We start from the raw sequence: 17,885 nt of genomic DNA, 5'->3' as shown, positions 1-17,885 counted from the left end.
TTATATTTTTGTATAAAATAGTAAATTATACCTATTTCAACATTATGACTATTCATTATACCTTTTTTTTTACCATCATCAATATTTCAGTTCTGTCACTATCATTTTTGGTTAAAAAGACATCAGAACTTCTCATTTGAAATATTTTTATTTATATATATGACCAGTCATTTGTATTTTAGGTGCAGCCTATGGATCATACAAGACCCCATATAACACAGGCAGCATGGGGGGTGGACCTAGAGGAGGATCAGGTGGTGGTGTCATTACTCTCAGTGTTGCTGAGTTTCTCCACTGTGATGGTGTCATTAGCAGTCTTGGAGGGGATGCCACTGGAGACAGTAGTGGTGGAGGAAGTGGAGGCAGTGTCTACATTGTTACCACAAACTTCTCAGGCCATGGTATGATCACCACTGAGGGTGGTTCTGGTTACAGCCAGGGCTTTGGAGGAGCTGGTGGCAGGGTTGCTGTGCATGTTGCCTGGTACAGAGAATACAGTGGAGACTACATAGCCTATGGAGGCTATGCTGGCCCCAGTAATTCCAATGAAGGAAAGAATGGAGCAGGAGGAACAGTGTACATCACAGATTCCAACCAAGGTCTCACCAGCAAGAAGATCATCAACACCACTAATGGCATTCAGTATGAGGATGGCTTCACAAAACTCCTTATAGATAATGATAACAGAAATCATATTGTACCAACAGTTATTATGTCTGACTTGGGTGGGAACATTTATGAGTTTGACCAGCTAGATGCCTATAACCATGCTGTACTCTGGATGGATGGTAGTGACTCAGAGCTGATTGTACACAAGTTTGATGGAGACAGAACTGGTCTCATGCACTTACAGGTGGGTCAGATACTCCATGTGGAGTACAAAGAGTCTACCACTGGATACACTGTAGCACCAGTCAGTTACAAGGTGGAGAAAAATACTGAGATTCGACTACCATCAACTGTCATCATGCTGGGGACAAGAACAGAATTAAAAGGCCTCATAACAAATGTCCACAATCTGACCATAGCAGAAGGAGCAGATGTAGTTTTTTACTCCACTGCTCAAACTGCCCTACTTGAGGCTGGAAACTTTACTCACATGACTCAACCTGGCAACATAAGTTTCAGCCATCTGACCATACAGCGTGGTTCTTTGGCCACACTGACAGATGTGACTTTTGGTCTGGTGCTGCATATCATCAAAGTTAGTATCAAGTATGAAGGAGAGATGAGACTTAATAGAGGAACGATCTATTCTGATGAGGGAGTAGTTGAGAGTCTGGGATTCCTCAATGTGGATTACATGGGATATCAAGCTGGATCAGGACCAGGGGCAGGAGGGACCAGTTCTGGTAACATTGGATATGGAGGATCACATGGTGGCCATGGAGGAGCTCCAAAGCCTGAAGTTGGTGGAACACCATATGACTCTGTGTATAAACCTGTATATGCTGGAAGTGGAGGAGGAAATGGGAATGGAAAAGGAGGCAGAGGAGGTGGCTACCTTCATTGGATCAATGGCAAAAACTTGTGGATTGATGGGGAAGTGTCTGCACAGGGAGAGGCTGGTCAGAGTGGAAATGGAGGAGGAGGTAGTGGTGGTGCCATCCTTGTAAACACTCTCAACTTTACTGGTTATGGCCACCTGGACTTCAGTGGAGGCTCTGGCTCGCCACAAGGCTCTGGAGGGGGAGGTTCAGGAGGCAGGATTGCTGTTCTGGTTGGGTTTGCCCACAAATTTACAGGCAGATTGAATGTGGTTGGAGGACTTGGTACTGGAGGGATTCCATCTGGAGCAGCTGGCACAGTGTATGTAGAGGAGACAGCTAGAGGACCTCAGTATGCAGACATAAAGTACAATCCAAAAACTGGAGAAACCACAGTAGTTGCTGCTAATCGAAGGCTAGAGGTCAATAATGATGACATTGATAAAGAATTATATCGTGATCATGCAGAACCATGGCTGTATTCAATGATAAAGGAGGATTATGTGGAGTATGAATTTGATGAGGCCCATCTCGAGGGACATGCCAACATTATGTTTGACTACTCAACAACATCACCAGAGGTAACAGTGAAGATCCACAAGTTCTATGGAGACAGGACAGGTGTTGTACGAGTCAGAAAGGATCAACATCTCTATGTGGAAGTGGTGGAATCTGTTGCTAATGAAACTGTGGCTCCTTGTAGTTACATCATTGATGCTGGAGCAGAGATCATATTCCCAGAGATTGTCAGCTTATTAGGAACTCGAACAGTTCTTGCTGGATTAATAACTGGAGTACAGAAATTAATGATCCGTGGAGGGGCAGATGTAGTTTTCAAGTCAACAGCTCATACAGCTTTGGTTGAAAATGGAGCATACTTTCTCATCACACCACAAGGCAATTTCTCCTTCAGCATTCTGCAAGTGATGAGGAATTCTAAGGCAGAATTCAGGCAGATATCTGTACCTTTGAGCATTACAGTATCTGATTTCTTGGTAAAATATCAGGGTTTGCTGTTGATGAATTATGTTGAGCTATACTCTACCTATGCACATCTGGAGAGCCAGGGAACATTAAACATGGATGGTGTTGGCTATGGTCCAGAACAAGGACCTGGTGCTGGTCACACTCTTTCTGATGGGACTGGTGTTGGAGCTGGACATGGTGGTTGGGGAGGAGGTCCTGGACCTGCATATGGAGGAGTCCCATACAATTCTATATACCATCCTCTTGAGCCAGGTAGTGGAGGAGGAAATGGAGCTGGTGTTGGGGGTTCAGGTGGAGGGTACTTGATCTGGCATGTCGGAGGTTTGCTTGAGTTGAATGGTCTGCTGACACTACAGGGAACAGATGGAAGTGGAGCTCATGCAGGAGGAGGTAGTGGAGGCAGTGTTTTCCTTACCACCACCAATATGACTGGACATGGTGTGATAGCTGTCAATGGAGGAGATGGTTTTGGCAGAGGAGGTGGAGGTGCAGGAGGCAGGGTTTCAATAACATGTGACCTGCATTATCAGTACGGAGGATATTTCAATAATTATGGAGGAAGTGGTGCTGATATCTATACAAGTTCCCATGCTGGAGCTTCAGGTACAACCTACAAAGAGGAAAACTCAAGAGAACTAGAATACCGCCTCAAAAAGTTTGATAAAGTGCTGAATACTACAATTCTGGCTGGTGACCGCACTTACCTCCATTCGGACAATTGGGCAAAATACAGCCCAGCTCCAACACTGCTTCAGGATCCACCAAGATATTATTATGAATTTTATGAGATGGAGCTCACAGGGTCAGCCAGATTGATGGTTTATCACCCAAATAATGTAACAGAAGTCACTGTCAAGGTTGACTACTTTGTTGGAGACAAGACTGGTCAGCTGCACTTGAAGAGAAATCAGACAGTATTTGCTGAGGTTATAGAATCAGTCACAAACAAATCAGAAGCCCCCTGCAGTTTTATTATTGAATATGGTGCAAAGATCTACCTGCCAGCAATATTTTACATGCATGGAACAAACAGTACCATTGCTGGGATGATCATTGGTGTACTGGAACTCTACATTGAAAAAGGAGCATGGGTGGAATTCCTGTCAACAGCTAATACTGCATTGTGGGAAAATTCAGAAATAGTCCGTGTATCGGAGATGGGAAATTTTGCTTTTGATAAACTATTTGTTAAGCTTGGTGGCAGTGTTGGTTTCCTTGAAATAGCTTCTGAAATGACCCTGAACTGCAGTGAATTCAAAGTTAAGTATCAAGGTAATTTGTATATGAATGATGCTGACTTGTTTACCTCCTATGCCTGGATTGAGAGTGAGGGAGTGTTCCACCTGAATGGACATGGATATGGTCCAGAGAAAGGACCAGGTGCAGGACCAACCATCAGTAACATTGGATATGGAGCTGGTCATGGAGGCTATGGTGGTGGGTCTGATCCAACCAAAGCTGCAGAGCCCTATGGGTCAGTGGTGAGCCCTCAAGTAGCTGGAAGTGGAGGAGGAAACGGACAAGGGACAGGAGGCAGTGGAGGTGGTGTCCTCTTCTGGAATGTTGGGCAGTACATAGAGCTCAATGGTATGCTGGCACTGCAGGGGACAGATGGTCAGGGTACCAATGCTGCTGGTGGCAGTGGTGGAAGTCTGCTCATTCATACTACAAATATGACTGGTCATGGAGAGATCAATGTAGAAGGAGGAGCTGGCTCTGGACAGGGAGGAGGAGGAGCTGGAGGTCGTGTGGGTATACACTGCAGATATCGTTACAGCTATGGAGGCCTCTTTACTAACAATGGAGGAAAGGGTGGCAGCAGCTACATGGCAAGTCATGGTGGTGCAGCGGGAACAACCTATGTGGAGGAGAATATGAGACCACTTGAGTACAGAATTTTGAAATATCTTCCTGCTACCAACACAACTTATTTCCAGGTTGATCATAGGTAAATTCTTTTTATCCAGTAATTTCACAAGTAATGTATATTTCACAGCTTATACCACAAATTCATTGTTAAAATAAAATATGAAATTTATGTATGATCTGTGGCAAATGTGTAACAGTTGTTGAGACTAACTCTGATGTGGTCACTTGTAAACTGCCCAAATTGACACCTGCTTTAAGTTACCTTAATTATAAATATTTTGGCATGGATTTATTATTTTTGCTGATTTGGACACATTGTAGTAAATTTTTACTATCATTTTTTTATCTTTTTTGGGGATTAAGTTATGATGCACTTTTCTTTTTCTTTTTCCCATAATTAATATCTTTCAATTTCTGCACAACGGATGATTTTTATTTAAGGTTTGAGTTGCAGACAGACAGCAACAGTTTTTGTAATTGTTTTGAAGAACTTACATAATTTTATGCAAGATTGCATTTAAGTTTGAAAAACTAGTGTTTGACCATTATTATATTGTAAACTTTGCTTTAACAGCAACTGGTTGACAGTACTTAATCATTGGGTGTAATGGCATATCATGTTCAAACACTAACAACGTTGTTATTCCCAGCTGTTCACATTGTGGGGTTATAGTGTTTTCTTTTCTCCATTCATTAGCCTATGTGTAAAAGTTTTCTATTAATGTCACCTGGGATGGTTATTTGTGTTCCATGAACACATTCTAGTCTGTTGGTAGCCATATGTTTGAGAGACATGTTTATTTTTAATTTGTTCTATTCTAAGAGACTGGACATTTTTTAAAAATCTTTTGTTATTTACATTTCCAGTCTTATAAGGCAGGCATGGTCCCAAATCCCATAAAATTGCTTCATTTGCTATCTTATTTGTTATACCTGATATTTATTCTCAGCTGGTGAAAAACAAAATGTAATGTGGTCTCACTTGTAAAATGGGTGCTAGTATTATTATAGGTTTGGTCTCATAACATGGGTCATGTTATTGGTATAGGATTGGTCTCACTTGTAAAATGGATCATAGTATTAGTACACATATAGGATTGGTCTCACTTATAAAATGGATCATAGTATTAGTACACATATAGGATTGGTCTCACTTATAAAATGGATCATAGTGTTAGTACACATATAGGATTGGTCTCACTTATAAAATGGATCATAGTGTTAGTACACATATAGGATTGGTCTCACTTATAAAATGGATCATAGTATTAGTACACATATAGGATTGGTCTCATAAAATGGATCATAGTATTAGTACACATATAGGATTGGTCTCACTTATAAAATGGATCATAGTATTAGTACACATATAGGATTGGTCTCACTTATAAAATGGATCATAGTGTTAGTACACATATAGGATTGGTCTCACTTATAAAATGGATCATAGTGTTAGTACACATATAGGATTGGTCTCACTTATAAAATGGATCATAGTATTAGTACACATATAGGATTGGTCTCATAAAATGGATCATAGTATTAGTACACATATAGGATTGGTCTCACTTGTAAAATGGATCATAGTGTTAGTACACATATAGGATTGGTCTCACTTGTAAAATGGATCATAGTGTTAGTACATATATAGGATTGGTCTCACTTGTAAAATGGATCATAGTGTTAGAACACATATAGGATTGGTCTCACTTGTAAAATGGATCATAGTATTAGTACACATATAGGATTGGTCTCACTTGTAAAATGGATCATAGTATTAGTACACATATAGGACTGGTCTCACTTGTAAAATGGATAATAGTATTAGTACACATATAGGATTGGTCTCACTTGTAAAATGGATCATAGTATTAGTATCTGTTTGGTCTCATAACATGGTCATATTATTGGTATAGGTTGGTCTCATTTGTAATATGGGTCATATTTATTGTTCCCATGAACAGTGTCATAAAGAAGTAGCTCAGTATTTAAGGAGATAATTTCACTTGTTTTCATAGTAAAATTAAAGCTGTAAGCAAACATTTCAAGTGGTCAGAAATGTCAGATGCATGTTAATTCTGAAATGCAATGTATTATCACTAGTATAGCAGGCTAAACATTTCTCATTATATTTTAGGTATGTGCACATGGATAATGCAGGCAACAAGGTTCCAGTTGCCACAATGATCATGGAGAAGAATACTCTCGAGTATGAATTTGAGGAAATGCAAATAGATGGGTTCTCAAGAGTTCTTCTTTACCACCCCAACACCAGTAAGGTACAGCTCATTGCTCATCGCTTTATTGGAGACCGATCAGGTCAGGTCCATCTGAGAAATAACCAACTGATGTATGTTGAATATATTGAGTCAATCAGCAACAGGACAGAGGCCCCAGTCAGTTTCATTATAGACTATGGGAGTGAGATTGTCCTTCCCACGGAGGTTCATCTTCAGGGAATCAACACCACACTGGAGGGTCTTGTAACTGGAGTTCATCATCTCTATATCGAAGATGAAACCTTTGTTAGTGTTGCTTCAACTGCTCAAACAGCTCTACTAGAAAATGGAGTCAAAAAATCCATAACTGGAGAGGGTAATTTCTCCCTGCCAACAATAAATGTTAAGATGAATGGTGAGTTGGAATTTCGAAGAATTTTCAGTAGCCACTTCACCATCACAGCTGCTTTCTTAGAAATTAAGCACAAAGGGACTATCCTGATCAACCATGGTTACATTGAGGCAGGTGATCTTGACTTGGAATCAGAAGGTGAGATAAATCTGGATGGACGAGGCTATGAAGCAGGAACTGGACCTGGGGCAGGTGTTGGATCTGCAGGAGGAAGTTATGGTGGACAAGCAGGTGGAAGTCTGTCTATTAAGGCATATGGATCAGTCTTTTCTCCCTTAGACCTGGGCAGTGGTGGTGGTGATGGAGCTGGCGGAGGCTTTGTCAATCTTAAAGTTGGCCGGTCTCTTCACATTGATGGTTATGTCAGTGCCCTTGGTGCTTATGCCAGTGCAAGCAACAGTGGTGGTGGCAGTGGTGGTAGCATTCTGGTTCAGGCTTACAACTTTTCCGGACATGGTACACTTGATGCCAGTGGAGGAAGAGGACTTGGAAATGGAGGTGGAGGAAGTGGAGGAAGAATTGCAGTACTTATTGGAAGTCAGAATAACTTTGGAGGCCAGTATCTGGCACATGGTGGCTATTCATCAAGTGGAGCTGGTGGCCCAGGCACTATATACAAATATGAGTCAAGGCGTGGACCTTCCTATAGAGAACTGAAATACAATCCCAGGTTAAATATTACGGAGATCAAACCTGAGCATTCCAAGCTTACAGTGGAGAATTCTGATCTGTATACCTCCAACCCAGCTGTGGTGATGGAAGAGAATTCATTGTACTATGAATTTGATGAAGTCCAGGTGGAAGGCTACTCTTACGTCCACTTCTACTATCCAAGTGGAGCTGAAAGGATTAATGTCATCATTCATGAACTAACAGGAAACAAGAAGGGAATGGTACGAGTACAATACAGACAGCAAGTTCTGATTCACTTTGTAGAGTCCACTCACACTTATTTTGATGCTCCATGTGGCTTCCATGTTGACCGTGGAGGAGAGCTTGTCCTGCCCACAACTGTAGTAATTAGCAGTCAAAAGGTAGTCCTTGAAGGAAGGCTGGTTGGAGTGGAGGAGCTGATTATAGAGCGTGGAGCAGAATTCATTCTTCAGGGCTATGCTCACACGCAGTCTGTCAAGTCCTTTCAGTTGTGGTATACAGATATTCTGGGAGACAGCTACACACCTGGATATCTTACCATAGGCAACATTGCAGTGAAGAACCTTGGAGTTTTGACCATTAACATGGATCCCATACACCCTGTCCTGTCATCAGGCCATTTCACTGTGAGCAATGGAGGCAAAGTAACTGTGTCCACTCAAAAGGCCACTTTGAACACCACCTATTTGTCTGTGGAGAGCTCAGCTCAGATTGACGGTTCAGGATACGGTTATCCCAAAGAACAAGGACCAGGAGCAGGTACAGCCACAAGCTATGATGCCTCTGGAGGAGGATATGCTAGCACAGGTATGCAGTGTCATCATCATCATCATTATAACAGCACTATAAAATAATAATAACAATAACAGTTATAATATGGATTCATTTACTTTCATGGGTATGCAGTGTCATCATCATCATTATAACAGCCCTATAAAATAATAATAACAATAACAATTATAATATGGATTCATTTATTTTCATGGTATCAGTGTTTTGTTTATCTACATTATATATTTATGGGTACCTAAATTTAGATATATGACTGGGATGTCTGATGTCTTTAAGGATTATCACTTGTGAAATGTTAAAGTCTTTATCTTTTGCAAAAATTTATATTTGTAAATATCTAATGATGCACGCAACACCATAAATAATGTTCTGTTGGTGTGCATTTTCTTTAATTGGTCTTAGCTGGATACATATATTTATTTTGAAGATCATTACAGAGAAAAATATGGGACAAAGTACCCTGCCACAAATTATCCTTGAAATAATAACTGAAGAAATATTGAAAAATTCATAAAGTTTACTTTATCATTGACTCCTATTTTCAAGTACATAAAGAATGCTGAGTAGCTATTTTTAGAAATGAAATAATTATTAAGACCCACATTGGTTTTATGCAACTGAAAACCTGTCTAGCCAAATAGTGGTGGGTCATAAATTGCTTAATATTTCTAAGGCTTTGTATACTTTTCATTGACTTTATCATTTTGTTTTACAAGACTGTTTTTGTGATTAATAAAATTGCATAAGTATATTTTTTCATTCCTTAATAAGGGACAGAAGTCACAAATTTGTCATTTTATGTCCAATTGCTCCCATAGTTCATATCTCCATGAAATACATTGATAAAAATGGCATCATAGTGATGTTGTAATGATATAGTAATCACATCATGTTAGATTGCCCAATAATTATTGAGTTTACAAAATTGGACTGCCTTAAAGGTGAAAAATATGTTGATGGTTTTATAATTCATAGTTCTATACAAATGTGAAATCTGTGAAAACTGAAATACCGTGAATTCACAGCAGTAATAAAATTAATAATAGTAATACCAAATTTCCTTGTTGATTCACTGATAGGTTGAAGGATTTCAAATTGTAGTCACTGTTGGTTTATTACAGATGAAATTGTACAGTACACTCTAATTATGATATTTAAAGAAAATTTAGTGGAACCTCTATCATGATATCATCATACATCCATTTGAAAGGTACAGAAAGTTTATCCTTTGATTAAGAGTAGTGATAATTGTAAAAATAAAAATAAATTAATTTTCATTTTTCAAATCAGAATAATGGGGGTGGGGGAGAATTCATTATAGAATTGTCTTTACACACAGATGGTTATTGTCAAGACCATTCAAGCCAGTATGGAACAGTAATGTTTATGAACTCTCATTCAAATTACCAGGTGGTGGAAGCACAGCTGGGGCAACATCAGGTTCCTACTATGGCTCTGTTACAGGATCTGCATATCCAGGAAGTGGAGGTGGGGGAGAAAATGGTGCAGCAGGTGGAAGCTACATCAATCTCAATGTTGGAAGGGTAATTGCCTCAGGAGAGATGTTGCACTGTTATGGTCAACACAATTTAATTAAATTGCATATAATACCTATACTGTATAATTTGGTGGTTTTCAGTTTGTTTAGGCATGTCATTTTGTGTAATGAACTGTGTTCAAATCTTGGCATATCATGTACTTCATTTGTTTGAGCTGTGTCATACAACAGACAAACCTATTTATAGATGGATGCAATCATTTCAGTCAAGGAGATTCAAAAGAAATCAATGTTATAAAAAGCTTTTATATTACATGAATTTGTTCACTCTTTATTATTATTTTGCATTATCTATAGATTGTCCCAGTATTATGCACTACATATCACAGTACACTGTCCTTTATCGCAATATCAAATTCTGGTGATTGTTGTTGTTGTGGGGTTTAACGCCATATTTCAGCACATGATAGGCTATGCATGGCGGCCAGTATTAATGGTGGAGGAAGAACCCGGGAAAACCCCGAGAAGAACCACCGACCCACGAGAAGCTACTGGCAAGCTTTCTCACATACCCACATTGGCCGAATCCTGGACTCGAACCCACACAGACAGAGGTGAGATGGCAGTGATCCGTAACGGAGAGCGCTTTAGACCACTCGGCCACTCGGGGCCCCCAATTCTAGTGATACCCAACCCAACAATGAAAAGTATGAATTTTGACTTGGGTGTGAGTTCTTAGTAATCTTGATTAAAGTTTTGTTTATGTACACAGTTTCACATGCATTCCACAATGGAAGCACAATAACTGTGCACCTATGGTGGAATTTTTAAGTTCACAGACCCAGCACAAAGTGCAGTATGGATGCTTTCATCTGTATATTTTTAGTCCCATATTACGGATGTACATTACTATATTTAGCTGTAGCTGTGAAAAGTGTATTTATAAAACTTTCTAGCTTTTAAATCTGTGTATACGAGAAAACCAAATTTTAGAATTTTTGTTGTTGTTAATAATTATGCAATCAGTTATTTGATGAAGTATGAATAATAATCGGTTCTTGTTCATACTTAATAAGAATTTAATTCCTTCAGGCTTTCCTTTTGAGTTCTTAGGTCTACTCCTATCCTGCAGCAAATGTTTAAACTTTGCCAGTTATATATCATTTCTGTTATAACTTGTGTAAAGTAACAAATCAACCATGTGATAAGGCCAGGTAAGAGTGTCATTTGAATTCTTGATTCAAATGTAGCTTTGCTTTGGTACTTTTCAGGATTTCCAACTGGATGGGAATGTGTCAGTGAATGGAGCAGATACTAGATACACCTACAGGAGTGGAGGGGGGAGTGGAGGCTGTGTGGTAATCCACACAGCAGCACTGAGTGGATATGGCACAATCAGTAGCCATGGTGGCAAAGGATCCAGTATAGGATACATTGGCACTACAAACTATGGTCAGTACTTAGCAATTGTTGACCCCTGTCCATGGATTCTGAAAACTTTTATGGTACAAAATCTTGATTAGCTCACTTGTGTTGCAAAGTTTTCAAATGTTAATACAAAACATAATATAAAAATAACCATTACATTCAAATTACTCTTACCTAATTCTGATTAATTTCCAGATACTAAATGTTTGTAATATTTGTTTCACAATTCAGAATTTGTTTCCAGATAATTTGAGTCTAAATAACAAAAAATTGTACATAAATCAATAATTGTTAATAAAACCTGTGACTAGATAATAGTTTTCAATTTTTCTCTTCAGTTTCAGTCATTAACATATGCAGGAATTGTTTCAAATTTAAAAAACTTGTCTTCTTGCTTTTTGGTTGGTTTTAATGGCACTTTTAACATATTATTGGTTGTGTCATGCCAAGGAAATAAGAGTTAAGTGACAATTGTTTTGAAAGAAACATATCGTCACAGCCACTTTACAAATCCTTTAATGATACTATGGAAGGATTTAAAGCTGTCACTCTATCGTCACATCACTTCTAAGTATTTGCCTCACCTTTAACACCATGTGACCTTTCTTCACATCACTTCTAAGTATTTGCTTCACCTGGAACACTTTGTTGCTTTTCATTACATCACTTACTTTGGGTCTTAAGTATTGGTTTCACTTAGAACTCCTTTTGGCTTTTCTTCCAAAATCCACCTCAGGAATACATTCATGGAGTGGTACAGCATAAATGGGGGACATGACTGGAAAATGGCAGAGAATTTAGTCTTTTTCCAGTTATTTAGAGAAATCTCAATGCATGTTCCAATTATATTTGCTGAGCTATCCTTTGAACACTAGTGCAAGCAGCATAGGCCCAGATTTGCTAGTATACAATCGACCGAGATCTGGGTCTATACCCTTGTGCCAAATGCTGGTTCTATTTCCCAATGTTTATTCATATTTTGTAGGAAATGAATGCTTCTTTGATACTGAAAGTTTCATTTAAAGATAAGTTGGAAAATATTGACCAGCAAATTTTGAACAGTCCAATCACTACAAACTTCAATTTAAAATATAGTAGAACACCTGTTCATTGAGAGTTAATGAACCATAAATTTTTGTTTTGCACATGTACTTTTTGTTGACATTTACCATCAGACTTTCAAAAAGTTTAATTACATAGCATAATTATTGCTGTTTAATTTTCATACTGTTTTCCAAAATAGTTAATTACCATGGAAAAAATGTCTCTAGGATTTTTTGAAAATCGGACACACTTTCAGCACATAAGCATAATCTTACAAATCCTAAGTAGAATACAGTAAGTAGACACTGATCTGTCAGGAGATTATGAAATAACAGGTTTAGTTTTAGGCTCTTGACTTTTAGGCTGTTGTGCAGTTGTATTGACATATACAGTAACATTAAAATATGATAATTTGGTATATAGGGAATGGAGGTGGATCTGGTGGCAGAGTTGCGGTGTACCTTGATGAACCCTTAAACTTCCTGGGCAGTCTTGTAGCTTATGGAGGCACTGGCTACAACCCAGGTTCAGCAGGCACTGTGTTCATCCAGTCTAATGGAGATGAAGAATACAAGCAGCTTTGGATGGATGATCAGAACCATGGCTCTAGCACTTCTTGTATCTACATAGATGTACAAACCATAGATGAACTAGTTCTGTTAAAGGGAGCCTGTGCAAGGATTTCATCTGTAAGTATAACATTTGGTCAATAGTAAGAATTCAAAGCTGTTTATTTTGATATAAACTATGGATGACTATTTAATAAAAACATTATGAAATTATTTACCTGTATAATTTTACAGAATAATAAATTGATACCAATACAGAAATATATTCGTATGTACTGATTACTAGTGAATATATCCAGATACACCTTTTCCTAATTATCTTTAACTTTGGAATTTATTAGGTTAAAACTTGTTTTTCAAAGATCGTTTATTTCATTTGCTACCTATTTTTTCTTTCATCATCCTTTCTTACACTCTTTTATGTAGTAGTGAAATTCCAGGAGAACAACTGTGTGACAAAAAGTTAGTTCAGACATTTGCATACATGTCAACCATTATGCTTATTACGTAATCAATATGCTTTTATTTCACTAAATTATGCCTTACACATAATTGTATTCAGATTGCATGTTCTAGGTATATCCCCCTCCAAAAAATTAATAATTTCTTTTCAAATTTTTATTAACATCCCATTAATCCCACAGACCATATTCTAGAAAAGACAACATCTATGTAACTACGACATAAGAGTACACTTGCCCGAAGACTTGAATCCACTTTCCTAACAGTATTATTCTATTTATAGCAGTTACCCTATTTCCAACAAACATGCTGGTTTCTGTTTATAGCAACTGTATGGCTTAGTTAGGAGAGAACAGACTAGTTTTCTAATTTATAATCTTTGCTTGCAGATTCTTTGGTCTAATTCATATCTGGTACAGAACCAGTCTGTAGGTATTTGGTGCTAAAAGTCAAGACAGATTTATTCGAATTGATGCAAGTGTTGGAGCAAAAATATTTTTCAAATAATTTCATAGATGGATTAGGAAAAGACAAAAAACTGTTTCAGAGATGAAAACATGAATTACACAATACAGCATTCCATTCTAGGGCAGCTTCACACTCCTTGCAGGCTATGTGGAAAGGATTTTAATATTGGTTATGGTGGTAAAACAAAGAAACCTTGAATTAGCTCATTTTACTAACTCCAATACTAAAGTAACTTATTTTTTGCAGCAGAACTTAATTGTGGACACGAATTTTAGAAATGCAGAGGCGTTATCTACCGAGTTCTTAATAGAACACGGACTACACCTAGTGGTGGAAGATTACATTGGTCCTTTTTTCAAACTGATGTTTCCCGATTCCAAAATTGCAGAAAATATGCATGTACAAGAACAAAATCATCTAATATTGTTAGGTGTTAAGCAGAAGATACTTCACTTAAAATTGCAGAAGCCATGAAAATTGGTCCGTTTAGTTTTGCAACATTCAGGAGCAGTGATTATGATGACAAAATGTTGTACCCAGTCTGTGTAAGAGACTTTGACAATGAAAAGGGCAAAGTCATAGTGCTCTTATTTCATTACCAGAATTAACAGTAGATTCCACTAGAGAAGCATTATTTTTATTTGCTTGATAATGCTTTTAATAACATAAGCTGGCAGAACTGTATGGGGTTTTCAGCTGATACTGCATCACTGATGACTGGAATTCATAAAGGAGAAGCATCCTATATCTTGAAAAATGTCTCCATCATTGTTCATATCAGGTTGTGTCTGTCATTTGATGCACCATGCTGCAGGAAAGGCTTCTGATATATTAGGAGAACTGCTGAAGTGTGAAGTCGGCATTCTACCTGACATTGTGTACTTCATGCAGACAGAGTTGATGTGCAATGGCACCTTATTTACCAGCTATAATTCGCAGTAACCAGAAGATAAAATTTTCCTCTTCTTTGTGTGGTTATGAAAGGAATATTGGTTCTTTACCATTCTAATGCTGACTGTGAGAGATTGTTCAGTATTGCTAACAAAAATAAAACTGGATTCAGATCTAGGACCTGTAACCCATCACTTAGTGCTCTAGTGGTGTGCAAAACATTCATAGTCTCAGCTGTTACAAATTGTTTTGAAATGCAGTATAAGAGTCTGTTGCTTTTTAAAGCTGAAAACATTATGTACGAAAACTTTAAACAGTAATTGATGTCAAAAGTCCAGGGGGATAAATAAATTGTTTTGTACATATGCTCATTGACATTTTATTATGTTATATGTGGATTACTCTTTTTCTGCTCGGATTACTCATTTTGTCCACTTGGATTATACTTTTTCCTTGCCATGGGTTTGCATCTATGCATTTGACTTTTACCTATTTTCTACATATGGACTTGAAGCTGAGTAAATGCAAGTCTATTAGCCATATGTAATTTATAATATCCTTAATTTGTATACTTTTTCAATTTAATTTTTGCACCCCTCCTATTAATATTCCTATACTTGTCTGGGAGAAACATATCGGTATTCCAGGTTTTTTTACTTGTCTGTATTTAAAAATTGGTTATAAAAGGGCATTTAGTACATATGGGTTTTTGCATTCTTGGTTGTATACAGTGTATTTTCTTGGTGCATTATTTAATCAATATTGGCTAAATTGTGTGTTGAATTCTTAAAAATGTCATCACATCCGTATCTCTATATTTTTTCCATTCTTTTTGAGAGCATGTCCTGTAAAATTTCTAATAATTTTTAAAAATATATTCTTGTGAATGTACCCACCAGAAAGTGTATGTCTGACAAACTTTGTTGGAAATAATTCATTTTTGTTTAGTGCTCCTTGGCAGAAACTTAACATAGTGATCATGTCAGTGTCTTTTTCTGTGTCATATGCTGGTACATCCATCTGTCCATACCATAAATTATGGTTGATGTTAAAGTTTTTTGACTTAGTTCTACATTAAGTTGTTGTTCCTTTCTAGCTAAGTAAAAGCTAGGTTCAACAACAATGGAGTCTTTTGTTTTAAAACAATAGTAGTTTAGTGTTTCATTAAGAGGAATGGTTATTTTAAATTTTAATAGATAAATTATTTTTGCTTTGCAACAGGCTGAACTCTTGAAATACAAATATTGACTAATCAAGTCACTGCTACAAAAGAAGTAAATATATTTCTATAGGAAAATGAGTGCAAGCAACTGATTCTAGATTTTGTTTGCTATATTTTCAGACATTCCTCAATATTGGTCAACTAAATGGTGATGGAAGTGGAAAACTGGAGGTATTGGCTTCAAAGTTACTGTATATTGGAGAAGATTTCCTAAGAAGCTACCTCCACTCAAGTCTGTATGTGGATATTGCTGGTTCAGTTGATTTGTCTACCACCACTTATGTTGAACAAACATTCATCAATCATGGTCAGATGTCTGGAATTGAGCACTTGTACACAAGAGGAATAACTCATCTAATAGACTCAGGCTCTGCCAGATGCACTGCCACAGGTCTTGCAGTTGGGAAATACTTATTTACAACCTTCACTGTTATGAAAGGAGGAAAGTTCATATTTGACGATGCATCAGATTACCATGCTGACAGTGGATTGAGTTTCACAACCAACCATTTCCATATGGAATATGATGCATCAGGGGAGATAATCCATAGTAGCCGAATCACAAGTGTTGTCCTTGAGTTGGAATCCAAGTCCAAGATTAGTGGCACAGGCCTAGGATATGACAAAAATTTAGGTCCAGGTGCAGGGTTATCTTGTGGTCCAGGGTCAGGTGGTGGTCATGGTGGCTTCGGAGGATCTGCATCAGGTTGTGGTTCATGCAGTGGTGGCAGTTCTTATGACAGTTCATATCTGCCAAGCCAGGCGGGCAGTGGTGGAGGCAGCTGTTCTCACTACCTTGGAGGAGTAGGAGGATCTGTGACCAGATTTGTTCATGAAGCTGCCTATATGGAAGGCAAGATTGAGATGGATGGAATATCTGGAACTGGTGGTGCTGGTGGTGGTGCTGGTGGATCACTGTGGCTTGACAGTGGTGTCATTGAAGGATGGGGATATATATATGCAAGAGGTGGAGGAGCCAGCTCAGATTGCTGTAGTTATTGTTATGGTTGTTGTGATTCTCATCGTGGAGGTGGGGGCTCAGGAGGCCGGATCAGGACCTGTGGTTACATTTACGCAAACAAAGTTCTGACCTACCAGCGATATGTGTCAGGAGGTTCTGGACCTGGTGGGAATGGAGGTGTTGGATCCTTAGTTGCTTTCCATGGGCAGCTGTGTAGTGGTCATGGCAACTGGACCGGATCCCATTGCATTTGTGGAGCAGGATTCATTGGGAATGATTGTCAATATCAGTGTGATGATAATGCAACATGTGGTGGACATGGTGTCTGTAACAGTCAGGGTATCTGTGTATGTAATGATGGTTATTTTGGATATCACTGTGAGCACATGTGTAACCCTAACACAACCTGCAGTGGCCATGGATCTTGCACTGCCTGTGGCACATGTATCTGTAATCCATGTTTCCATGGACCTAGTTGCTCCATTGAATGTGGAAACCATGGAAACTGTGATGGCACAAAGTGTATATGTGACTCTTGTCATGTTGGGGAGTTTTGTGAGTGGGAGTGTAACACCCATGGATCCTGTCTAAATGACACCTGTGTGTGTGATGTGAACTGGCGAGGAAAGAAATGTACAGTCAGAGGATGTCCAGGAGATTCCGATGACTGCTCAGGTCACGGTTTGTGTATGGCCGCCTCTGGAACCTGCTACTGTGACCCAGGATGGGGAGGTAAAAAGAAAGTTCTTAAGTTTCTTCCATGTCACTCTGGTTGGAAATCAAATGAAAAAGTGGACAAAGTAGACGATTGGTGATATGTATTCCATAATATTGTAATGTAAATGTTAGCAAAGTAAAACCAACCCTAAGAAATTAAGTTTGTTCTCTCTCCAGCTCCATTCTCTCATATTAAAATCTATTC

At 38.3% G+C, this 17,885-nt stretch overlaps 1 protein-coding gene across 1 annotated transcript in view; it reads left to right on the top strand.

The window, feature by feature from the left end:
• The window catches only part of LOC149788458 (uncharacterized), a 208,030-nt gene that overhangs the window by 125,039 nt on the left and 65,106 nt on the right, over nucleotides 1–17,885 (top strand). Inside the window, exons 58-63 of the mRNA XM_089973518.1 lie at nucleotides 183–4,422; nucleotides 6,481–8,435; nucleotides 9,831–9,964; nucleotides 11,190–11,370; nucleotides 12,814–13,079; nucleotides 16,123–17,695. Of these exons, the coding sequence (XP_089829644.1) occupies nucleotides 183–4,422; nucleotides 6,481–8,435; nucleotides 9,831–9,964; nucleotides 11,190–11,370; nucleotides 12,814–13,079; nucleotides 16,123–17,695 (8,349 nt within the window). The remainder of the gene's footprint in view (nucleotides 1–182; nucleotides 4,423–6,480; nucleotides 8,436–9,830; nucleotides 9,965–11,189; nucleotides 11,371–12,813; nucleotides 13,080–16,122; nucleotides 17,696–17,885) is intronic.

This window comes from Sinohyriopsis cumingii, chromosome 11 (assembly GCF_028554795.1).
Source record: "Sinohyriopsis cumingii isolate HCF-2022 chromosome 11, ASM2855479v2, whole genome shotgun sequence".
In the NCBI taxonomy this organism is placed as follows: domain Eukaryota; kingdom Metazoa; phylum Mollusca; class Bivalvia; order Unionida; family Unionidae; genus Sinohyriopsis; species Sinohyriopsis cumingii.
The sequence above is the reverse complement of the archived record's forward strand: the minus strand, read 5'-3'. Positions and strand labels throughout refer to the sequence as shown.